General features: G+C 54.4%; 1 protein-coding gene across 8 annotated transcripts in view; it reads left to right on the top strand.

The window, feature by feature from the left end:
- The first annotated feature begins 15,404 nt into the window (after window positions 1-15,404).
- SLC66A2 (solute carrier family 66 member 2) overlaps window positions 15,405-24,501 on the top strand; it is a 52,588-nt gene continuing 43,491 nt past the window's right edge. For 3 of the 8 annotated variants that reach the window (XM_042909609.1, XM_042909604.1, XM_042909610.1), the window contains exons 1-3: window positions 15,576-15,680; window positions 16,349-16,666; window positions 24,168-24,301. In XM_042909609.1, coding sequence (XP_042765543.1) covers window positions 16,464-16,666; window positions 24,168-24,301 — 337 coding nt within the window. In that variant the 5' untranslated portion in view covers window positions 15,576-15,680; window positions 16,349-16,463. Of the gene's footprint in view, window positions 15,681-15,759; window positions 15,779-15,826; window positions 16,250-16,348; window positions 16,667-24,167; window positions 24,302-24,501 lie in introns of those variants that run through there. The other 5 variants (XR_006195058.1, XM_042909607.1, XM_042909608.1 and 2 more) reach the window with 4 other exon arrangements.

Raw genomic sequence — 24,501 nt, 5'->3', positions numbered from 1 at the left:
GGAGGGGAGACCCTGTGCAGGGAAAAGGTAGCTCGTCCAGTTTGACGGCTTCCCCCGCGCAGGACTGGTTTGCTTTGTTTTCATTGCGTCAGAGACGGAAGAGGGTAGCTAGAGAGTGAGCATCGTCTTTTTACTCTTATGACAAAGTATACACAGTATAAAATTTACCATCTTTTAATTTTTTACTTTGAGAGAGAGAGTGCAAGCAGGGGAGGGGAAGAGAGAGAATCCCCAGCAGACTCCCCTCTGTCAACAGAGCCCCACGAGGGGCCAAACCCACAAACCCCGTGAGATCATGACCTGAGCTGAAATCAAGTCTGACGCTTCACCAACTGAGCCCCCCAGGTGCCCCTGACATTTACCATCTTAGCCCGTAACCATGTGCAGGGTGCAGGGGCAGGGGTTGTGTCACCAGCGCGCACCTGCACAGCCCCTCCCCGGCCCCTGGCACCCATTGTCCTGCCTTCTGCCTTTAGGTTTCCTCCGTTTTTATGCAATGTGGTCACTTCTCTAGTGAGATCACGGAGACCCTGGGTGACTTAGCTGCAGCCTGCACGTGGCCTCTTGTGCACCCCCGTCCTGGGCCCATAACCACCCACCCACCAGACAGCCAGCTCTTTAAATCTCCGCCATTTCTACGGTCAACTTTATACCTAAGGACGTGACCAAGTCCTGGCACACCGCCAACACTTGCGTCCTGTTCTGATTTTACTGAAGCCCTGGAAGGAAGGTCTCATAACCCATTTCTCTCCTGGCACCCTTCAGGCCTGTCTGGATTGTGGCTCGTGGGTCACTCCCTGGTGACCCCCAGGACCCTGTTTTTTAGCAGGTACCTGTTTTGGTTACGTGTCTGTACCCTTCTGGACTCAGAGCTCTGTGGGGCGGGGCTGTGTCTGTCTGGGTCACCCCCGTGTCCCAGGGCCCAGCCTCATCAGGAGAATGCACATCAAAACCACAATGAGATCCTACCTCACACCCACTATGATGGCTAGAATCAAAAGACAGACAATGAGAGTGTTGGCAAGGGTGTGGCAAAGTTAGAGCTCTTACACACTGCTGGTGGGATGTAACATGGCCCAGCCAGTATGGAGAACCTTCTGGCAACTCCACGGAAAGCTACACATAAAGTCGCCATATAGCCTTAGTTCTACCTCCGGACTTAGACACGAGAGAAGTGACAGCATACACGTGACACAGATGTTCACAGCAGCACCGTTAACAATAGCTAAGGGGTGGAAACAGCCCAGGAGGCCACCAATAGACAAATGCAAAGAAAATGTGGTCCATCCATCCGGTGGAACGTTACTCAGCTATAAGGAAGGAAGGAAGCACTGAGGGGCGCTATGACGTGGGTGAACTTGGGAACTTCATGCTAAGAGAGGGAAGCCAGTCACAAAACTCCACATATTGTGACTGGCTTCCAGTTACATGAAATGTCCAGAATTGGCGAATCCATAGAGGAGGAAAGCAGGATGGTGGTTGCTGGGTGTTGTGGGAGGAAGGGTATAGGGAGAGACTGCTCAACAGTTAAGGGGTTTCTTTGGGGGGGCAAAATAGCAAAAAATTAGGTTATGATGATGGGTGCATGACCCTGTGAATAAAGTAAAAATCATTGAATTGTATGCTTTAAAGGGCGGATTTGTGGTATGTGAATTATATCTCAATAAAGCTGTTAAAATACCTTTTTAAGGGTGCCTGTGGCTCAGTCGGTTAAACGTCCGGCTCAGGTGTGACCTCACGGTTTGTGGGTTGGAGCCACGTCTGGCTCTGCGATGCTGAGGGTCCCCAGCAGGGATGCTCTCCCTCTCCCTCTCTCTGCTCCTTCCCCCACTTAAACACGGGTGTGCTCGTTCTCTCTCTCTCTCTCTCTCAAAATAAATAAACTTAATAGCTTTTTCAAAGCATGGCCGTGTTGCCACTTTTTGTGTCTTTCTAAGGATCTTTCAGGGACTGAGGAGGAAGCCTTGCAGTAGGGACCTTGGCCCAGGGAGAGGGGGGTGGCAGGAGGCTCACTGGCTAAGCCCTGAGCTTCAGCCTCCTCTCCAAGGATGGTTCCCAGGTGAGGAATCCTGTCCTACGGCTTCTGGTTTCTCTTTGAAGGATGTGGAGGTGGAGAGGCCTCATGCTGGGTGATCTCCGGGTTCTCCCTCAGCCACTAAGGACTCAGGGAAAACCTGCTTGGCAAGAGGGCCCAGCCCGGATTCTCTCACGACAGCACCCACCTTGTCTGCAAGGGCAGGTTCCCTTGTGGAAGCAAACGGCTCCCCAGACGCTCCTTCACACAGGGCAGGGCTGCGTGGTGCTGGACGCTTCTGACGTTCTGTGCAGAGCTAGGCTGGGGTGGGCCTTGGGAGCACCCTGGGAAGCACGGATTCCCGGGAGGACTCCCGGTGCTAACGGCTGGTCCTGGCTGTGGGTCCGCGTTACTGTGCACGCTCACACCCCACGCAGGCTCTGCCTTCCTTGTTTTTAATTACAGACAGTAGACAGCAGGCAGGGAGCACGGCCTGGCCCACGGGAGCCTGGAACTAGACACACACAAGAGCAGGGGCTCTCGTCTCTGAGGCCACGGGCCTCTCTTCTGCCTGTGTTTCTCTCCTCCAAGGAGCCTCTGTGAGGCTGCCCAGCCTGGCCTCGAGTGGTCTTCAGCCCAAGCTTCCAGAAGGCTCGACCAAGGCAAGCAGAACCTGCTGCGCCCAGCAGGCCACTGAGACACGAGCCTGAGAAAACAAAGACAGGCCCCCAGCTCGGAGGGTGGCTGGAGGTCTGGGTGGGCGATGGGGTTCTCTCCAGGTATTTCTGGTAGAGCTGGCCCGGCGCTGCCCTTGAGGGGACGGAGCCTCTGAAACTCCCACCAGAATCTGAGGCCTGGGGGCTCCCTAAGAAGGGAGGGGGCTCAGACCCAGTTCCCTCGCTCAGTCAGGAATGGTAAGAAAGCAGAGGCAGGGTGATGTGAGGGCTCATGCCGTCACCAAGAAAGAGAAACTGTAAGGTATGTAGGAAGATTCTAGAAGTCCAGCTGTTAGGGGAGCAGGTGGCAAAGACCTTGATGTGGTCATGGAAATAGGTGGTTGTCCTGGAACAGAGGCAGAAGTCACCGGAGGTGGGATGTTCAGGGTCTGGGTGGTTAAAACAGCACATCCCAGCGTGGTTCTCAAGCCACAGCATCCACGTCGCTCGGTGCCCTTCCCGAGCCCAAGAATCTACTTTTTTTTTTTTTCAGTTTGAGACAGAGAGAGAAAGAGGGAACCCATGTTCAGGTGAGGGGGGCAGAGGGAGAGAGAATCTTGAGCAGCCTGTTGTAGGGCTCAATCCCATGACCCTGGGATCATGACCTGAGGCAAAATCAAGAGTCGGATGTTCAACCGACTGAGCCACCCCAAGAATCTGCATTTGGACAAGCACATCATGTGATACCTTTGCACACCCATGATGCTTGATAGTGTTGGGCCAGAGTGAAAGTGAGCTCGATGACTTTAGGGGAGAGGAAAAGAAAGGCTTAGTCCCGTGTTTGGGGTTGCAAGCACTTCCAAGTTCCCAGGTACGCCAGGGGTACAGAACTGGGAGACAGACGAGGTGTGTCAGCTGATTGGGAAGGGTAGGAAAGTGTTACAGAAAGGGGAATACCCAAATGCTATTTCTGGAAGAGGGGCTAATACTTTTTATTTCCACTTTCTCGTTCATCTCCACAATAACACATGCAAGGCAAATATCATTGCCTTGCCACTTCACACATGGGGCCCTAAACTTCACTAAGTTGTTTGAGATTATAGTACAGGGCCAGGAGTGGGGTGTAGCACCGAGAAAGTCCATCAAAGGATACTATCAACAGAATGAAAAGGCAACCTTCAGAATGGGCGAAAATATTTCCAAGTCATATATCAGATAAGGAATCAATACCAGAATATATAGAGAATTCCTAAAACTCAACAACAACAAAAAATAAACAACCTGATTAAAAATGGGCAAAGGACTTGAACAGACATCTCTCCAAAGAAGACATACAAGTGGCCAACAAGCACGTGAAAGGATGCTCAACATCACTGGTCACCAGGGACATGCAAATCCAAACCACGGTGAGATACGCTTTCACATTCATGATGATGGTTATTATCAGAAACACAGAAACAACAGGTGTGGGTGAGGATGTGGAGAAACTGGAACTCGGGTGTATTGCTGGCCAGAACTTAAAATGGAGCAGTTGTTGCGGACGGTGAGGGAGCGGGTCCTCAAAAAATTACAAATAGAATCACCATATGAATCAGCGACTCCACTTCTGGGCATATGCCCCCAAAAGTGAAAACGGGGTGGGGGGGGGTGCCTGGGGGCTCAGTGGGTTAAGCATCTGACTTTTTTTTTAATTTTTTTTTTAACATTTATTTATTTTTGAGACAGAGAGAGACAGAGCATGAACGGGGGAGGGTCAGAGAGAGGGAGACACAGAATCTGAAACAGGCTCCAGGCTCTGAGCTGTCAGCCCAGAGCCCGACGCGGGGCTCGAACTCACGGACCGCGAGATCGTGACCTGGCTGAAGTCGGACGCTCAACCGACTGCGCCACCCAGGCGCCCCACGTTTTGTGTTTCTGAAGTGTAATCTCTCTGGTCCAGTGAGAACCTACTCAAAAAGTCTCTGAGAACCACCCCCCTCCCGCCGGAGATATAGGATCTGTCCTTCTACATCTAGCACCTGGGTGGTTTTCACCTATACCGGTTAGTTAGGGAGCAAAGTCTTAATCCTGCATCCGTGTGAGACAAATTCATTAATATGGAAGCAAGCGTCACTTAATAGAAACCCACCTTAGGAATATTACATTGAAGGAACCGGGCTTGGGGAGGAGAACCCTCTAATGTAGCTGAGGCGGGGCGTCCACAGCGTGAGAGCACTGAAGTGTGCCAGGAAGCTGCAGACATCAGATGCTGCGGGTGGCGTCCGGCTGGTCCAAGGCCGGATCGGAAAAGAAAAGAGGCAGCAGGACACATTTATGGAACCAAGGACGTGGGCCACCAGAGCACAAGCTAAAGGGAAGCAAAGCTTTGTCTCAGTTGGAAACTCACATTTTGAGAGATGAGAGCATCGCTGTCTGACCAAATGCGAGAGGCGGTTCTGCGCCCGAAGCGTCAACGCCAGGGAGGGCTCAGGTGCCCCCGGCTCCGTGCGGGGCCTTCGCCGCAGGGCCTCATCTGTGCCGCTGCGGACCCAGGCGCCTGCAGCTGCTGCGTCAGGACAGGTCAGAGTGCTCTCTTTCGTCTTGGTCTCATGCTCGTTAAAAGGGCTCTTGTATAGGTACCGATGCAGAATGCGGGATACGGGGCTCCCAGTCTCCAGTCTCTACCTTTGATACGTTTGCAGATTCTCATTTACAAAATCTGTTAGAAAAGGGGTTCTTTTGGGGTACAGATTTGGATACACAGATTTGAGTAGAAGGTTTCTTGCTTTTTATTCTAAAATAGTGGCAACATTTTCCTAATTTTGAATAATGTTTACAATTATTTTAGTTTCATAACTTTTTCATGTTTTAATGCAACATTATCCACTATTTTGTAATCCACTAATTATTTACCGTGCCATCTGGCCCCCTTTGTTTAAGTGTCCTCTCCTGGAAGCAATTCTCCTAAGCCATGAGGACTTCCTGCACTGGGTGTGAATTTGAAGAGAGTGGCTCTCAAACCTGGCTGCACGGTGACCAGACTCAGCACTGTCCTATTTGTCAGTGCTCTGGGGTGGCTTTAAATGTTTTTTGTTTTTTGGTTTTTTTTGAGAGAGAGATCGAGCACGCGCGTGAGCAGGGGAGGGGCAGAGAGAGAGAGGGAGAGAGAGAATCCTAAGCAGGCTCCGCACCGTCAGCCCAGAGCCTGACACGGGGCTCCATCCCACAACGTTGAGATCATGACCTGGGTGGAAACCAAGAGTCGATGCTTAACAGACTAAGCCCCCGGGTGCCCCTGGGGTGGCTGTAAAGCCTCCAGGGTTTCAGTGTGTGACCAAGCGTGCGAAAGCTGTGAGTGAGCAAAGACCTGGGGAAACAGGAGAGAAGGAATTGAGTTTAAGCCCTGCCCCCGCCCCCCCAAGCAAAAAGACCTTCACTGTCTCTGATTTGGATACAGACTAATGAGCCACTGTGAGTTGTCTACGATTTGAAACAGGACAGATTTTCGAAATATTGTCTCCTTTGCGTGCTCAAATCCGCCTCCGATTTATCTGGTGCATTTTTCATTTCAGTTGCTCTAATTTCAGCTCCAGAATTTCTTTTGGTCTTAGGTTTTCTTTCTTGTCGGTAGTTCACACACTGTCTTCTTGACTTTGTCACTCTCCAGCTCTTTGAGCATCTTTAAGACGGTTGCTTGAAAGTCTCTCCAGTAGATCTGACACCGGGTCCTTTTTAGGGACAGATTCTGTTGAATTATCTTTTTTCTTTCAATGGGCCGAAGTCCCCTGTTTCTTTGTGTGCCTTGTGATTTGCTGAGCGCCGGACATTCGAATCTCATGATGCGATTACTCTGGAAATCAGATTCTCCCCCTTCCCCAGGGTTTGCTGTTTTGTTGTCGTCGTTCTTTTCATGGTTGCAGGCTCTGTGCCGGGGGTCAGCCTGAGGTGTCCATTTAATGTCTTCCCCGGTCTTTCCTGAGCCTTTCCTTGGACATGTGCCATCACTTCCTAATTTCCCCCAAATAGGCAGCTGTTTTTCAATGTCCTAGTCTTTAACGTGTGGCTCCCAAAAGGGGAAAAGTGGAAAACAAAAGGGGGATAAGAGGGCACTTATCCCCTTGAAGTCACTCGAGCTGGAGCTGGAGGGGTGACAGCAATGGCCGCCAGCCTCTGAGTCCGCACCTGTGTGGTCAGAGCGTGGTCTCCTGGCGTTTGGGGGACAGGGTCCTTTTCGTCCACCTGGCTTCTGCGGGCTGCTCCAGAAACACGTGCCCGGCTGCCTGCCACATGGCTGGGGCGCGGGACGGGCAGGTGCTGCTGTGCTGCGAGCTGGAATGGACCAAAATCGACTACTTCTCCCGGACACGTGGCAGGCCTCGGGCAGAGTCCACAGTTCCAAAGCAGTCCCATCACACAGGTTCCGCCCCTGCTGTTGTCATCTGGCGGGGGGGGGGAGATTCCCGGGGCCCCTGCTCTGCCGTCTTCCCAGAATCCTCTCCAAGGTTATAAGCACCTTAAAAAGAGTGTGATACATAATTCCAAATGGCCCCGACGAAGGCTTCCTCATTTCGCACCTTGACCAGCCTTGTGTCTGGTTTTTATTCTGGACTGGGCACCACCAGTGTGGCTGCAGTCTCCTCTCAAAAGCCACCCCGAGGAGAATACAGTAAAAAAGTAGCACTCTTCTTTTTTTTGTAATGTTTATTTATTTTTGAGAGAGAGAGACACAGCATGAGTGGGGGCGGGGCAGAGAGAGAGGGAGACACAGAATCCGAAGCAGGCTCCAGGCCCTCAGCTGTCAGCACGGAGCTGGATGCGGGGCCTGAACCCACGAACCGTGAGATCATGACCTGGGCCGAAGTCGGACGCTTAACCGGCTGAGCCACCCAGGCGCCCCTAAAAAGTTGCATTCTGTGTAGAGTAGAAATAAAATCAGTTCTGCTCTTTCTGTGGATCAAACACGGTGACACGGTGGTCAGGAAACTCAGCATCTCGGGGTGCCTGGGGGGCTTAGTCGAAGCACCTGGGGACTTAGTCGGTTAAGCGTCCAACTCTTGGTTTTGGTTCAGGTCATGATCTCGGAGTTTCGTGGGTTTGAGCCCTGCATCGGGCTCTGCTCTGACAGCGTGGAGCCTGCTCGGGATTCATTCTCTCTCCCTCTCTCTCTCTCTCTCTCTCCTTCTCTTTCTGCTCCTCCCTTACTTACTCTCTGTATCTCTCAAAATAAATAAGCTTAAGAAAGAAAAACCAGTGTCTTCCCATCAATCTCTTTAGGTGGAAACTCTGGAGCTTTGGCCTGGCTCTTGGCCATCAGTCCCTCTCCCCTTAAGTACCTCCTCCCTGTCCGTGGGTCACAAGTGTCTTGGGAACAAAACCCCAAACCTGAGGAAAACAGTTCTTTTCTTTCAGATGAACAATTCATCAAGTCACAGTCTTAATGAGGAGAGCCAAGGAAGCAATCACACGGGCTGGGGCCGGAGGGCACGTGTTCAGCTCCCGGGAGGCTGGGGTGCCAGTTCCAGGCAGAGCACGGGGACCCCAGGAACGGCTCTAGCACACCGAGTGGGAGGGAGGGAGAGAAACCTGTAAGAAGGAAGAGTCTCGGGGACTTGGTAGCCAGTCGATGTGCATTTGTATTAAAATATTCTCTTCAGTTCAATTTATTTTCCTTTCCTGAATGGTTTTGCAAACGTAAGAATTGTGCTACTTTTTGTCACTGCTCAGACCAAGATCATAGGATTTAAAATACTTTAAGGTGTGTGGATAAAAACAGAAAACTAAAGCTGCCTGAAGCTTTTCTGGAGCCCACCCAGGAAGGCAAGTAGGAGGGAGGCTCTCAGGGGGCTGGAGCTGGGCTTCCCTGGGCAGCGGGGGGGGGGGGGGGGGGGGGGGGGGGGGGGGGGCGGGCGGACGGCCTCCTGCTCCCGCAGGTTTCAGCGGTCACATGACCCCCATGCGAGAAGCCACATACCAAAGGTCACATGTTGTATGATTCCGTTCATAGGAAATAGCCAGAAAAGGTAAATCCCCAGAAACAGAGAGCAGATTGGTGGTTTCCAGGGGCTGGAGGGAGGGGCTTGGGGAGGAGTGAGGTTTTACTTTGTGGTGATGAAATGTGTGGGAACTGGACAGAAACGTGCGGGCAGAGCAGCGTGACTGCGCTGACTGCCACCGAACTGTGTGCTTTAACAGTGCCGATTCTGTGTCGCATGAATTGTGCCTCAATTTAAAAAGAAAAGGGGAAAGTTCATAAGCAAAACCGCGTGCTTCTAGAGCTAGAAAGCCCCTTGTGCGTGGTGTGCACTCGTGCGTGTGCACGTGTGCGCATGTACTTGGCTTGGACAGGCACTGGCTTCCTCGGTTCACTCTGGTCGTGTCTCCCCCGGGCGTGCTGCTTCTCCCCAGCAGGGGCTCTTCCGGCCCAGGGAGCTTCCCTCGGTCATGGTCACACGGAGTCTGCACAGACCGGTCAGTAGGCTTCCGCACACCTTCCTCCCTTTCTTGACTGCTCCGTGACTGTGACTTCTCGTTTCCTTTGCTGCTAATGCCTTCGGCTCATTCTGTTGTCATTCCTACTGTCCCGAAACAGCTCCCTTTGCAGAGTCACATATTTCTGCTAAATAAGCTCATGGGACATCTTTTTTTTTTGGTACAAGATCTCACATTCATTTTCCAGTGGATTCTTAGCCAAAGACCGTAAATGAGAATCATGTTCCAATTTCTTTATTTGTTCGTCTCATGTGCGGCTGCCATCTTATTACCCAGTTTTTGTTTGAAATGGTCTCTATTCCAGTTATTAACGAAGAGTTTTGCTCGTGAGACAGCCTGGTATATCTTCTCCTCTCTCTTATCCTTCCTGCTGATGACCCTCCAGCCAGGCAGCAGGACAAGCCAATGACGCGGAATTTCCATTTCACTTTTTGAAAAGTAAGTAAAGCCCTTTCTAGGTCTTTGAGAATTTTTTTTAAAGTAATCTCTACACCTCACATGGGGCGCAAACTCACGACCCCAGTATCCAGAGTCACATACCCCCACTGACTGAGCCAGCTGGGCACCCCAGTCTTGGGACTCCTGATATGAGCTCACCGGTTCTTTGAGCTCTGCACGTCCCGTGTCTGGACTCAGCTTCTGCGGGTAACTGTACCCGCTCATTCTGGTCTTTTTAGATTCGGTCAAATTCTGACTGTCTTCTCTCAGTTTAATTTCATAATGGGTTATTTTTCTCTCTGAATGTTTCATAAAATAATTCCTTGAAAAAATTTATAATCATTCCGTAGACCTCTCTCGAGCTTTTCTCTAGCAGATTGCCCACCCGCGTAGGTTTAATTTCTTCAAACTGCAGTTACACCCTTGAGCCCAGCCTCTTTCTCAGAGAGTACCTTGTTGGGTAGACAGTTCCCGTGTCCTTCACCCAGCCTCCCCTAAAAACGTCTTCCACAACCACAGGGCGCTGTCACCACCAGGGACCCGGGACATCAGGACATGGGGCACTGCTGTCAGCTACACTGCACGCCTCATCCAGACTTCCCTCCCTCCCTCCCTCCCTCCCTCCCTTCCACTTAATACTATCATCATCTGACAAATTTTAAGAATTGCATGTGTTTCTCTGAAATATTTCATTTATTTTAGTGTTTATTTATTTTTGAGAGAGACAGGGAATGAGCAGGAGAGGGGCAGAGGGAGAGGGAGACACCGAATCTGAAGCAGGCTCCAGGCTTCCACTGTCAGCACAGAGCCTGACGTGGGGCTCAGACCCACGGACCGGGAGATCGTGACCTGATCCAAAGTCGGAGGCTTAACCGAGGGAGCCCCCAGGCGCCCCTGAAGATATTTTAAAACAACACACACCCTCTGCTGCTCGGTCACTGATCTGTCACACTCTCGGGACAGTTAGGTTTGCATAAGAAAGGTGGCGAGGTGCTTGGGCTGGGGTCCCAACAAGGTGGTGGTGGCTGTTAAGCTCCCAGGTGCTTCATGAAAACCAGGCTCTGGCCTGAGCCCCGTGGGGCGTCACCGGGCACCTCTGCTCTCCTCCCCGGTGAGGCTCACAGATGCTTCCGAAGTAGGATTCACGAAGATCTCCTACACTGTTTTGGGCTGTTGTTTTCTATTTTCTCTTTGTTGACTAGTTCTGGAATGTTCCTGGCAGCAGCCTGTCAACCTTGTTCCCCTGCTGCAAGTTAGGGGTTTCATTTTTGCAGCTCAGATGCCCCGCAGCTGGTGTTCCCCTGGCTCTCTCTGGACCCGGGTCCTCACTTCCTCCTTTCTATGGCCCGTGCAGGTGGCCTGTCTCCACACCCCAGCAGCTCGGAGCTCCCGCTTTCTCCTGGTCTCACTGCAGGAGGACTTTCCATTTCTGCTACTGTTCTCACGGATTTGGGGAAAGGGGAAATACTTGTCATGGGCTGGTGGCTCTGCCTGGACTGGGTTAGTGCCTTCTCACCAGGAAAAGCCATGCAGCTTCATGAGCAGGAGCTGGTGGGGGCACCTCTTAGGGCCCACCCCTTTTCTTTCCTGTTTTTCTGAATATTTCCTCCCTTTTGTTGTCCTTTTATCTATTTTCATGATTTTGTTGTTCAAAACTAAAGCGGTAACAATGTTCCTCTGTGGGGTCTCAGCAATCTGTCAGCCACATGGGCATTCCTGACCCAATGGCTGAGCAGGTCCTTGCAAACTCAAGGCTCTCAAAGGCAGAAGTAGAGCTGAGAAAGGTGGTAATACCCTTGACCTCTGGATGCCAGGGGCCTTTCCTGAGTCCAGAAGAGGCCGGAGAAGGCCTGGAAGGTCGGACCACCGTTCCCACGGCCCAGGAAAACGGGAGAGGCAGTAGGTCTGTGGTGCTGGAGTGTGGTTCTGTCCTCCCCGTAGGCGATCTGCATTTTAAGAGCCATCTTTTAGGGGTGCCTGGAGGGCTTGGTCCATTAGGCGAAACTCTGGGTTTCAGCTCAGGTCATGACCTCGCAGTTTGGTGGGTTTGAGCCCTGCATCGGGCTCTGCTCTGGCAGGTGTGGAGCCTGCTTGGGATTCTCTGTCTGCCCCTCCCCCACTCATGCTGGCTTTCTCAAAAATAAACAAACTTAAAAAAAACAGAGCCATCGTTTATGAAATTTAAAATAGTCGCAGAGCTGCTCTGCTGGTGGAGTCTTAGTGGGAGGTGCCAACCAGGTGGGAGCTGCGTTTGGTCCGCGTCGGGCTGGGCAGACACTGCAGGGCTCACAGTGGCTCCTTTACGTAACAATATGGGTGTCGGTTTGAAAGACTAGAAGTGGGCTCAACTGGGTTTTTAGGAGTCCTCAGTCTGGGGCTTTGTGCAGTGTGTGTGAGTGTGGTTAAATGCCATTTGGGAAGTGGTAAGGTGGTGGACATTTCAGAATTCGATTGTATGTTACAGGAAGTAATGCTCATCTGTGATGAACAATCCCAGATTCCAGTGGTTGAGCCCAGTGAAACTCATCGGTGTCACAGTCCGACATGGGGGCTCTGCCTCATGTTGTCAGTCAAGCGTCACGTCCCATCTAGCCGGGAGCCACATCCTAGGCTACATCCCGGTGGATTCTCCACTGTCTTGTTTGCACCTGGTCAGCAGGTGAAGGCAAGCAAGGAGGGTCCGGTGGAGGCCCAAGGGGGCCAGGCCTGCAGGTGGGGTGAGTCAGTGTCCCCTACCCTTATTGGCTAGAGCCCGGCCACTCGGCACCAGTGCAGGGTGAGGACACAGAGGCCGGTGGTGGGCCCAGCCTCGGCCACGGGTGGTGAGCTGCCGGAAGGAAAGGCTGAGCTCAGAGTACGGGCACACAGACGTTCTTTGCCCCACTCCACCAGGCGAGGGCTACGGCTGGGTCGACGAAGAAAGCCGGGGTGGGGGTGAGAGTCATCGGGGGACCAGCACCAAGTGCTCTGGGGCTGGCGCTGGAAGTCCGTGTTCCGGAACTTTACAACCCAAGTTCCTTGAGTGAAGCCTCCTATCTGTCTCCTTGCAGGTTTCCTGGACACGGGGGCAGGCATAGCAGCGGAGGGGGGCGGCCCCGCCTCTTCTCTGCCCGTGACACTGACCGTCTTGTTAGTCACTCCCTGGGGACTTCTAGATTCGCTTCCGGTCGTGGCTGTCACCATACACTGGCTGGCGGAAAAAGGAGAAATGCGTTCTCTCGCAGTTTTGAAGGCTAGAAGTCCAAAATCAGTTTTACAGGCCCAGGTCAGGGTCCTGGCAGGGCTGTGCTCCTTCCGGAGGCTCCTGGGGACAGTCCCTCCGGTGCCTCCAGCCTCTGTGAGCTGCCTGTGTTCCTTGGCCTGTGGTGGCCTCTGCTCCTTTGTCGTCTCCCGCCTTCTTCTTGTAGAGACACAGGAGATGGCATTTAGAGCCCACCTGGATAATCTAGGGGGATCTCCCTCCCTCAAGATCCTTTTTGCAAAAAAAAAAAAAAAAAAAATTATTTATTTTGAGAGAGAGAGAGCATGAGTGGGGAGGGGCAGAGAGAGAGGGAGAGAGAGAATCCCAGGCAGGCTCCATGCTGTCAGCACAGAGCCCAACACCATGCTTGATGTCACGGACCATGACACCGTGACCTGAGCTGAAATCGAGAGTCAGATGCTTAACCAACTGAGCCATGCAGGTGCCCTGCTGTCTCAAGATCCTTAATGTAATCACATCTGTATTTTTAAAAAATATTTTATTTTGGGATGCCTGGGTGGCTCAGTCGTTTAAGTGTCCAACTTCAGCTCAGGTCATGATCTCGAGATTCTTGAGAATCGGGCTCTGTGCTGACAGGTGGGAGCCTGAAACCTGCTTCCGATTCTGTGTCTCCCTCTCTCTCTGCCCCTCCCCTGCTCATGATCTGTGTGTGTGTGTGTGTGTGTGTGTGTGTGTGTCTCAAAAATGAATAAATGTTAAAAAATATTCAAAAAATTTTATTTATTTTTATTTTTTAAAAGGTTTCATTTTTAAGTAATCTCTACACCCAACATGGGGCTCAGACTCCTCAACCCTGAGATCAAGAGTCACACACTCCACCAACTGAGCCAGCCAATGCCCTGCATTTCTTCTCCTTCTCCTTCTTCTTCTTCTTCTTCTTTTTTAATAAGGTAACATTCACAGGTTTCTGGGGATTAGGATGACATACTTGGGGGCCATTTTCTGGCCTAGCACAATTTGGCTTCTTTTGTTTGCGGGAAGTCATGTAACACATTCACCATCTCAGATGAGCTGTCCTCCCTTCTCCTGACTGACCGATGGTTCTAGACCAGAGAGGGCCACTCGGATTCCAGACAGTTGGTGTTTAAAACGATTACAAGCCCACTCTCAGTCATCAGCTCACTTTCGGGGTGAAGTCCTGGGCCAAGAACGCAGGATTGTATCCACTTAGCAGGCTCTGAGATTTGCCCTGATAGATCCAGGGGAGTGGGCGGCTGGGGGCCGGTGAGCAATCTGCCCGCCTTTGCCAGCATGAACAGGACCAGTGGACGTGACTCCACGTGATCCAGTGAGAGTAGGCGGGGAGCCTGTCCCTCCACCCCAGGCTCCAGGGCAGAGTGGAACGCTCCCGGGCCTGCAGAGTTCAGGAGAGGCGGTTAAGTAGGAACACCTACTTCTTTTCTCCCAGTCTTGCCGCCACTTCCCTCTCTGTGTGTGTATTTTCATTTCCCTGTACATTCCTGCTGCTGTGTTCTCAGTTGTTCCCTGTGGATCCTCTGAGTAGCTGTGACTCAGAAAACCTAACAACAGCCTGGGACACTGGGGGGAAGTAAGCATGACCCTGTGCTTTAAGGAGGCCCTTCTCATCACACCAGGCTTGTTTGGGACTTAGTCTCAGTGAGGTCCGTGCTGTTCCCATGATTTCTCACAAAATCTTCCCGGTAGGAAGCAGGAGACCAGGTCAGACCTGCGGGCGGGGAAGCTGGCCGGCCAGGTGTGTGCCCCCAGGGCCACCTGCTCTCATCCACCAGGCCTTCCCTTTTGGGGTGTTTCAGGTCCCACCGCACTGAGATGGGAGCAGAACCCTGGGGCCCTGCAGTTCTCTGCCCTGAGTCCCTCCTGCAAGAGGCCTGGGCACACAGGGCTCGCTGGCTTCTCACAAGGGTCCTCACGGCTCACCATCCCACCGGGCATAGGGCTCCATGCACACCCAGACCGCCAGCATGCAGGCGCGGTGCACCTGCTAGGGCCCCTGGGGGCTCACCTCGGTCGGGGAAGAGCTCTGTGAATGGGCCGAGGCTGGGAAGCACTTGGCAAGTCAGGGAGCGGCATGTCCAGCACGTCCTTCGGTCCTTCGGTCACGATGTGTCTGAGAGACTGCGCCCCGACCAGCAGTCCCGGCTGCCGCCCTGGGCCTGGGGTACCTGCGGTGGGAGCGGAAGGCGGGCCTGCGGAGGCTTCGGCACACGGTGGGCCTGTTTCCGCCTCACCGGAGACCAGGTGAGGTTCCTGACACGGCTCACTTCTGCACCCTGCTCCTCAGGGCCCCGCCCGCATCGGGACGGGCAGCCCCCACCACCCCCCCAACCCCCCGACCCCCCAGGTCGTCGGAAACGAAGGTGCGGAGGGACCGCCGGCATCACCGGGGGCGGGGGAGGGCAGACCCAACCCGGGCCCCCACGAGGGGGGGTCCCCAGGCCTCGCGCAGACCTCGGCCGTGGACGGCACCCTGTCCTCTGCCTTCCGTGGCGGCGCACCGCGTCCACACGGCCCCTCGCCCAGGCACAGGTCGGGGGACGCGTCTGGTGCGTCCCTGGCTCTCGAGGCGCGGTCTCGCCACGCAGGGGTTTCCTAACCGGGGAGGGGCGGGCCGGGCCGGCGGAGCAGCATCGCCGCGGCGACCCCCAACCCACGACTTCGGTCTCGGTCTAGCTCCGACCCCTCCCTGACAGACCGGTGCGCTCTAGGACCCAGCGCCTTTCGGCCTGCCGCCTGGGTGGGCGGGTCCCCTGCATTGTGACGTCACTCGGAGGCGGGGCTGCGGCACTGGGACGGACAGACGGAAGGTGCACGCAGAACAGACCGGGCGGGGCCGGCGCGGGCGCGGGTGCGGGCGCGGAGGGTAAGGGCCGGGCCCCGGATCCGCAGGCCGCGTGTGGACGCGGGCGCGGCGCGGGGACCGCCCTCCCCTGGCTCGGGGCTCGGGGCTCGGGGCGGGCGGTGGGTCCCAGGACTGAGTGTGTCTCCCCACCCCCGGGCCGTGCGTCCCACCCCAGACCGAGCCAACCCCCTCTCCTGCTGAGCGCGCCCCCCGGGCCTGAGCGCGCCCCCGGGGCCGAGCGCGACCGCAGGGCTGAGCGCGCCCCCGGGCCGAGCGCGTCCCCAGGGCTGAGCGCGCCCCCGGGGCCGAGCGCCCCACCAGGGCTGAGCGCGTCCCCAGGACTGAGCGCGCCCCCAGGACTGAGCGCCCCACCGGGGCTGAGCGCGCCCCCGGGACTGAGCGCGCTCCGCCCCACCCCGGCCGCGTGTTCCCGCTGGGACGCAGCCATCGCCCGCCCCCGGACTGAGCGTGCTTCCCAGGCCCGCGTCCACCGCCGTGCGCCCCGCGCCTCTTTCCCCCCGCGGGTGCCGGTTCGCGTGCGCAGGGCTCCCTGAGGCGCCGGTGTCCGAGGAGGGGGTCGTGCCGCCGCCGTGAGCCTCCGCGGGCTTCCGGGAGCGCCCTGGGAGCGCGACCCTCACTTTGCCTCCAGGGCCCTGCGCCGGAGTTCACCTCCTTTCCTCTCTCGCCAGGCCCCGATGGTGGAGGACTGCACAAGGTAGCGGCGGCGATGTGGGGGTGACCGTCAGCGCGCGTTCCGGGACCGTGAGAGCGGAGGGCCCCCGGGCCAGGTGGACGTCAGTCGGGATGGAAGCAGAAGGCTTGGATTGGCTTTTGGTCCCCTTGCACCAGCTGGTGTCCTGGGGGGCAGCCGGGGCCATGGTGTTCGGAGGGGTCGTGCCCTATATCCCACAGTACAGGGACATCCGGAGGACTCAGAATGCTGAGGGCTTCTCTACCTACGTGTGTCTGGTGCTCCTGGTGGCTAACATTTTACGGATCCTTTTCTGGTAAGTTGGGGGCTTTCTGTGGGGGTACTTCCAGGGTGATGGCTTTCTCTTTTTGGGGTTTCGGAGTGGGGTGGTGGTGCAGGCGGCTGTACTTCCTAGGAGGGAGCTGGTGAAGTGGGCGGGACTGTTCCCCGGGGAAAATGGTGGGATTGGAGTGGAGAAACTTACTGTAGTCTCATGTCCGCGTCTTCATTTTCTGTCCTTCTTACGTTGTCAAATATTTTCCCACGGACTTCTGTGTGCTGGATAAGGTCCTAGAACTGGGTCCCTGTCCTTAGAATTTGCATGGCAGTGGGAAAGAGAAAACAAGGAATGAGTAAGTGATTAAGATGAAGAAAAAGGGATGAGCTGTAGGAAGGGGACATCACAGCCTGGCCGCTGAGCCCCTTAGGAGGGCACATCACAGCCTGACAGGAAAGAGCATTCAGGGGTCATGTACAGGGACGGTGGTCCCCTCAGCCTTCCTGTTGTGTGTACGGTTTTGTTTTGTTTTGTTTTGTTTTAATAGGAAAGTCAACTTTCTGGATAATACTTGAGACTATTTTTTCTTGCCACTCCCAGCCCAGCTTCCTCTTATTATCATTTGCATTCGGGTAAGGAACTGGAAATTAATTTTAACAGTTGCTAAAGCGAGACATGTTTGGGAGGGGGAGTTTTTAGAGGAAATGAAATGAGATCTTGGAGCCTCATTCTAAGACTAAAAAGGTCTGGAACTTTCCTTTCTACTTGGTGGCGCCCGGACCCTCTGTGAGCACAGATAGTGAGGAAAGTTGCTCCGGAGGGTGGGTGGGTGTGGAGGCCGGATAAGGGCACCAGGCGGGGGTGTCCAGAGCTCTGCTTCTGGCCCTTCCTTCTGACTTGTTCGTTACCGAGTAATCACGTTTTTTGCTAGTTCTTTTTCTTAAGTTTATTATTTATTTTGAGAGAGAGAGAAAGAGAGCGATCAGGGGAGAGGCCGAGAGAGGGAGAGAGAGAGAGAGTCCTAAGCAGGTTCCACACTGTCGGCTCAGAGCCTGATGCGGGGCTTGAACTCACAAACTGTGAGGTCATGACCTGAGCTGAAATCAAAAGTCAGACTCTTAACCGACTGAGCCACCCCGGCTCCCCAGCTAATTCATGTCTGAGTCCACCTTACGGAGGTACGATTTACGTGGAATAAAAGCATCCATCGTAAGTGAACAGTTGGATGAGTTTTGGCAACGCCCCCTTCCTGTCACCATCATAACTGAGAGATGACTGTTCTGAGTCCCGAAGTTCTCTCCTCTGTGTTCCATCCAGCCGTGGCCCCATGCCTTTGATTTGTGTCCACTGTGTGTTAGTTTTGCCCTCGTCCGGGGCTTTTAAAAGGTGAGCTGGTAAGTTGGCTCTTCCCCGGAGAGTGTGTCACACCGCCAGGTTTGCCTCTGGGCCAGGCTGCTTTGAAAGGAGGGCCAGTGGGTGCTTAGTTTTTTCTTTGGCACAAGTCGAAGAACCCCATTTTGAAGATTCCTCTTTTTCCTTTGGGGACAGAGCTCACTCCCTTCAGGGTGACACGTGGCTTCCCTTTTCTAAAATGGCCTTAATCCAGTCTAAGGTTGAACGGAAGCAGGTCCCAAAATGCAGTTGCCTCTGACACAGTTGTTAACCCTGAGCGCACTGGAGGGCGCTCAGGGAGCCCCTGGCCTGCCACCTGCCTGGTGTCACAGCGTTGGCCAGGAAGGGCACTTCATTAGGCGCCGGAGTGGGTTTTCTCTGGCAGCGGAAGGGAAGTGCCCGAGACTGGCTTCCCGTATGGGGGTGGGGGGGCGGGGGGCGGGACGGAGAGCAGTTGAGACGTCTTTTCCTTAAGAATACTCATCCTTCAGGGCGCCTGCGTGGCTCAGTTGGTTGAGGGACCGACTTCGGCTCAGGCCGTGATCTCGCGGTCTGTGAGTTCGAGCCCTGTGTCGGGCTCCGTGTTGACAGTTCAGAGCCTGGAACCTGCTTCGGATTCCGTGTCTCCCTCTCTCTCTGCCCCTGCCCCATTCATACTCTCTCTCTGTCTCAGAAATACATTAACATAAAAAAAAAAAGAGTACTTTTCCTTTACGATTGCAGAGAAGAGAATAGGGTATCTAATCTATGTCCAAATACCTGGTTCGGAGAAGTCAGAAGTTAAACTAATTTCTTGAAAGCCAAGTCACCAGGGCCTCTGATTTAACTGGCATTTAATGCGTTAGGACTAGAAGTTCTCCCTTCACTGCCGGGCCTGGGACTTTGAGAACGAGTGTGTGCCCTCTCCTAATTCAGCACAGGGGGCCTTTAGTGATTCTCAGTTTTGTCCACGGGCCAGCGTATTTCCGTGCATCTGATCGGTCCTTCCCCGGAGTCTGCACCCTGAGCCGTCCTGGGTCACTTCAGGGGTCCTGTGGCTACCGTGTGAACCCCAGCGCTGCCTTCAGGCAGCATTCTGGGACGGAGGGGGGCTGGCAGAGGGCACTGGTCCCTCCTCAGGAGTCTCTCTGGCCTGGGCATGTGCTTCTCACATAGGGGCAGTGCTTGGATTTCACGGGGCGAACCCCAGCAGGCAGGCTGGGCTCCGCCTGTGACTTGTGACTAACATGTACCTCTCTGCCCACCTAGTCCTAAGACCCCACTCCTGGGCCTCCTCCAGGCTTCATGGGTTAGTGGCCCACATGATTGAATAGGGTTTAGAGGGTTTCCCATGTCCCAGACACTGCAGATGCCGCAGGGTTTACGCTTCGGCAGAAGCATTGTGTGGAACGTACCATTTACACACACACGGGTCATGGCGGGTGCCCCCTGAAGGGGAAGCAGGCTCTACACTGGAACAGTGGTGAAGTTAGAGCTGAAGAGTGTGTTTCCTAGAGCTGGCTGAGAGCGTGGTCCTCAGAGCTCCAGGCTGGGAAGCCCCCTGCAGACTCGTGGAACGAGCTCGTGGGTGGCCCTGCCGCCCGGGGAGGCCAGCGGAGCTTGCAAACCCCAGGTTCCTGAAACTCGTGAGACCCTGGCGCTTTATTTCTTACAATTCTTTTTTTTTTTTTTTTTTATGTTTATTTGTTTTTGAGAAGAGAGAGAGAGTGAGCAGGGGAAGGGCAGAGAGAGGGGTACAGAGTTTCTGAAGCCAGCTCTGTGCTGACGGCAGAGAGCCCAACGCGGGGCTCGAACTCGTGAACCGTGAGAGCATGACCTGAGCTGAAGTCGGACGCTCAGCGGACTGAGCCACGCAGGCGCCCTGATTTCTTGCGATTCTTATCATCCTTTTGCAAAACTAGCATTCAGCAGATTATATTCTATAAAATGCTGATGTATAGGATTTTGCCTCTGTGGTGTCAGGAGAAGCCAAGAGAAAGGCTAAATGATGCCTCGTAGCTCATATTTGCAGGCTTGTGATTTTGTAGAAGGGACGAGGAGGGAGGGGCCACGGTGCATGGATGATGTTGCAAGGCCCCCCCAGAACTTTGTGCCTTGGTGGAGGTAGTTCTCAAGCTCCATTTGTATTGGATGAACACACCGCATCAGAGATACGGTAATGTTGGATCGGATGCATTATAACATTGTATTGGCTGCAGTGACGTTGTATCAGGAACGTGGGCACACTTCAGCCACGTAGTGACACCGTATCAGATGTGGTGACGTAGCATCATCTACCAGAGACGTAGTAGGGCTGTACTGGAGATGTATTAACACTGTATCAGACGTGCAGTAAACAAAGTAACTGAGATGTGATAACACCGCACTGGAGACCTGCCTTAGCGCGGCACTGGATACGGCAGCATTGTGTCGGCGACGCCGTAAGCTGTTTCCGAGGTGTGGTAACACTGTATTTGGACGTGCAGCCTGACACTGGATGGGAGCTACAGGAACACTGCCAGAGATACCACACTGTTGAGGACGTAGTAACATTTTGCTAAGGGTGTAGCAGTTGGCGTGACACAGGGAAGTAGATACACAACTTCTTTCCGCTTGAGCTTTATTCTGTAACTTTGAAGACCCAGAGAAGGTGATCTCTGTGGAAAATTTGGGTGAAATGTTGCCTGTCCCCTCTTCGGTGTGTACCTTCCTGGGGGGTGAGACCTAGGGACACTGCAGTTAAGGGAGAACTTTTTTTATCTTACTGAATTTTTTTTTTTTTAGTTAAAAAAATTTTTTTGATGTTTTTATTTGCTTTTGAGACATGAGCTGGGGAGGGGCAGAGAGAGAGGGCGACAGGAACTGAAGTGGGCTCCGTGCTGACAGCAGAGAGCCTGACATGGGGCTCGAACTCCAGCCGTGAGATCATGACCTGAGCCGAAGTCGGATGCCTCGCTGACTGAGCCTCCCAGGCTCCCAGGCGCCCCGAACCCTTTCAGAGTGGCTGTGTGAGCGGCAGGCCCTTCACCTGTCTGGTAGGCTGTCCCATCATTTGTTCTAAGAAGAAGTTGTGCCAACCCATATTGTCAGGGACAGGAGAGGGAAAAGTGCTCTCACGACATCCCCGTCAGTACAGATTATTAGCATCAAAGGAAGAAAAGCTTAACTAATTTGACAAGTAAAAAATGGTATCTTTGTATTTTAATTAGTTTATGAAGTTACTAATGACATTGAACCTTGTTTCATATTTATTTTGTCTCTTGTATATCTTTTGTGGAAAGTGGTGCTTTTTGAAATTTTGTGTCTCAGCCTGTCTTCACCCTAAGTACTCACCTCTGCTCCCTCTCACTTCACTTTAAATGGTCTTGTTTTTACTATAAACATTGAGTTCATCTGGATTCGATTTTTGGTGGGGTTTTTTGTTTTGTTTTTTTGATGTTTGTTTACTTTTGAGAGAGAGAGCGAGCATGTGCGACGGGGGAGGGGCAGCGAGAGGGGGACAGAGGATCCCAAGCAGGCCTGTGCTGACAGCAGCAAGCCTGACGTAGGGCTTGAACTCTCAAACCATGAGATCATGACCTGAGCCCAAGTCGGACGTTTAACCCACTGAGGCACCCAGGCGCCTCTTTGGGTGTGTGGTTTAAGGAGAAGTGCAAACCTTGATTTCTTTGCCCAGCTTTTCCAGTCATTGTTTCTGTTGAGTATTTAAAACATGAAAGTGGCCTTTCTCGCATGATGAGCTTGGTGTGAGGGGCCCCAGAGCAGCTTATTTATTGTGGTTCTTCCCGGCCTGCTTGGGAAGGAAGCATCTCCAGTCTTAGTAGGCTGACATCTAGCTTCTGCTGGCCCCTTGTCTGACCTTCACCTATAGATGAGTTGACCCCTGGGGTCAGCTGGGTGACCGTGGGATCCAGTTCCTAGAAATGACTAGAAACGTCCTTAGATAGTCCCCGGTGTTATAGTCGCCCTCTACAGCAGAGATGAGGTGCAGGGGCAGTGGCTCACGGGTGCCAGGGGCCTGGAGCCCATGCGAGCCTACGGAAGCGCCCCCAGCCTGTGCCTCTGACCTAGAAAGCCCCAGGGCACTGTCACCTCTTTCTTCTCGTACCTTCTCTTCACCCAGGCCTGGCTCATCAACCCTTTCTTGCCCCAGTCACTTAGCATTTCCTTTGCAATTCCTGAGGCACCTCAGGAGAGGCCTGACGAAGCAGCCGAAGTGAAGTGACGTGACGTTTCCTGGGGAGGCAGGAAGAAGCTGGTGGTCATGGAGCCGTCTGCTGTGTCCTGGCCCCTCTGCCCTTCCTGGACCCAGGTGGCCTGGGCCTGAGCCTCTGTGACCTCAGGCCTGCTCTGTCCTTTGCTCAGAGGACGTGGGCCTTGGCGCCAGGAACCAGTGCAGAATGCCGGTCCTGGAACCAGTGTCTGTGGAACCCCCGCTCCGCAGGGAGTGTCTGTTTTTTCCTGGTCGCTTGACCTCCTGTGGGAGCCTCAGCTGGTGTGGCTCCCCTCCAGGTGGCACATTCTCACCTGCTGGGCCGGCTCACCGTGGCCGTGGCCGTGGCTGTGGCCGTGGCAGATCCTCATCGGAGGTGCTGTCTGCTCTCTCCTGAGAGGCAGGTGATCCGAGCTTGGCGGTGAGGTGCTCACAGACGTGGGCTTGAAGACCCCGAGTCGGCCCTGGAGCGGGTGCGGGGGTCAGTGTCTCTACCTTGGGGACATCGCTGTTTCTTTACCTTGTAGGTAAGACTTGTTAGCATAGGCACAGCTTCCAAAGACATGCCCTGGCCGGCGGGGAGGGGCTGCCTCTGGTCTCGTCCTTTACCACGAGCCCGGCCGCTGAGTTTTTGTCCCGATTTCTCATTGATTTGGTGCAGTCCCAGGGGTGGCCCCTCAGGGAGCTCTGCCCCAGCTCTGTGTTGTGGGCGTGGTCGGCCCCCGGTGAGCCCTCTCTGCAGGGGGAGCTGGGTGTAGGCTCAGGGCCGAGGGAGTGAGAGGGCGTGGGGGGTGGGGCCCAGCGGTGGTCTCTGTGTTTTCTTGTTTTCGGGAGCAGCTGGGAAATCAGACTGCAGGCTCTCCTGACTTAGAGGTGCTGACCGCCAGCCCCAGTTTTGGGAATACCCTTCAGGCCATGTTGTAGGCAGACCTAGCGGAGTTCCTTCTCCAGAGCAGCTGGGCTAGAATTGGGGCTGGGCCTTGAAAGAGCACGGTGCTGTGCCCTGGCCTCGTCGATGGTAGTCCCTCAGGCTTGCGTGGCCCGACCAACAGGTCACGGCTCTGGTGGTTCTGGTGGCCATGGCGGAGACCCCGAGCTGCCCCCGGAAGGGCCGGGCTGTTCTCAGCCCCTGGGGTTCGGGTTCTGCCGACAGGCCCAGTCTGTGCTAGTCACTAGATTGCGGTCTCACCTCCTCGAGCTTGTGGCCGAGTTGGTGAGAAGTTCTGCCCCTGGAGGGAAAACCAGGAGGGAGGATGTGAGAGCCGGGCGGGGTTGGGGCCCGGAGAAGAGCGGGAGCCACTAAGCCTCGGCTGGGGGTCAGCGAGACCTGGGTGGGGAGGGAGATTGGGCAGAGAGACCTGGGTCGGGGGGTCAGGGCCTCAGGTCGGGAGGGGGGTTGTGCCCTCAGCTGCCTTCTCCTCTCTGGGGTGGCGGGTGGGGGGTGCCCTGGCCCCCTTCACTGGTCTGCTCACAGCGTGGGCTGCTCTGGCCTGCTGACCCCACTCGTCTTCGTCAGGGGGCAGGGCTTCCTGTCATTCCTGGACTCCGGAATGCATCTTCCCAGGGCATCAGGTGGTCTAGGTGCCTCTGCAGGTGCCTCTGCAGGTGGGGTGTTGGGCACCTGGCTGTGCGGCGAGGGAACGGGGAGTCCCGTCCACACCCTCATCAGCGGCTCCTGGGGAGGTGAGTGTGGCTTTTGAGGAGCCGTGCACATGATTCTGAGAGGTGTCCCCGCGCCCAGCCGTCCAGGAGTGTCCCTGCTCACCCAGCTCTGTGCACCGTGGAGCCTGAGGCCGAGGCAGTCGGTGCCAGAGGCTGTGACGGATGTGAGAGACCCTCTGGGGGCTGCTCAGGATGTGGCCGTGGGGGCCTTGGTCGGGACCTGGGCAGGGAGAGGCGGTGAGGCCCCTGGTGTGCGGGGGCCCTCCTGATGCCGTGGTCTCTTTACCTCCCCAGGTTTGGAAGGCATTTTGAGTCGCCGCTCCTCTGGCAAAGCATAGTCATGATCTTGACCATGTTACTGATGTTGAAACTCTGCACCGAAGTCCGCGTGACAAATGAGCTGAACGTAAAACGCCGTTTCTTTGCAGGTTGGTGATCTGCAACTTTGGGAATAAAGCACTAAATCAACAAGCAAACTCATCCTGTGCTCGTGGGTGACGTAGGGAGCCGTGTTAGTGTTACCTGAGCAGCTTTGATTTCACCAAATGCTCGGTTGTGTGTAACCGATGTCAGTGTTTTCAGCACGTTAAATGTTTACTAACTAATCTCAGTGTGTCAGCATCCTCTG

This window comes from Panthera leo, chromosome D3, assembly GCF_018350215.1.
Source record: "Panthera leo isolate Ple1 chromosome D3, P.leo_Ple1_pat1.1, whole genome shotgun sequence".
NCBI lineage: Eukaryota > Metazoa > Chordata > Mammalia > Carnivora > Felidae > Panthera > Panthera leo.
Note: the sequence above shows the minus strand (reverse complement) of the source record. Positions and strands in the feature narration are given on the sequence as shown.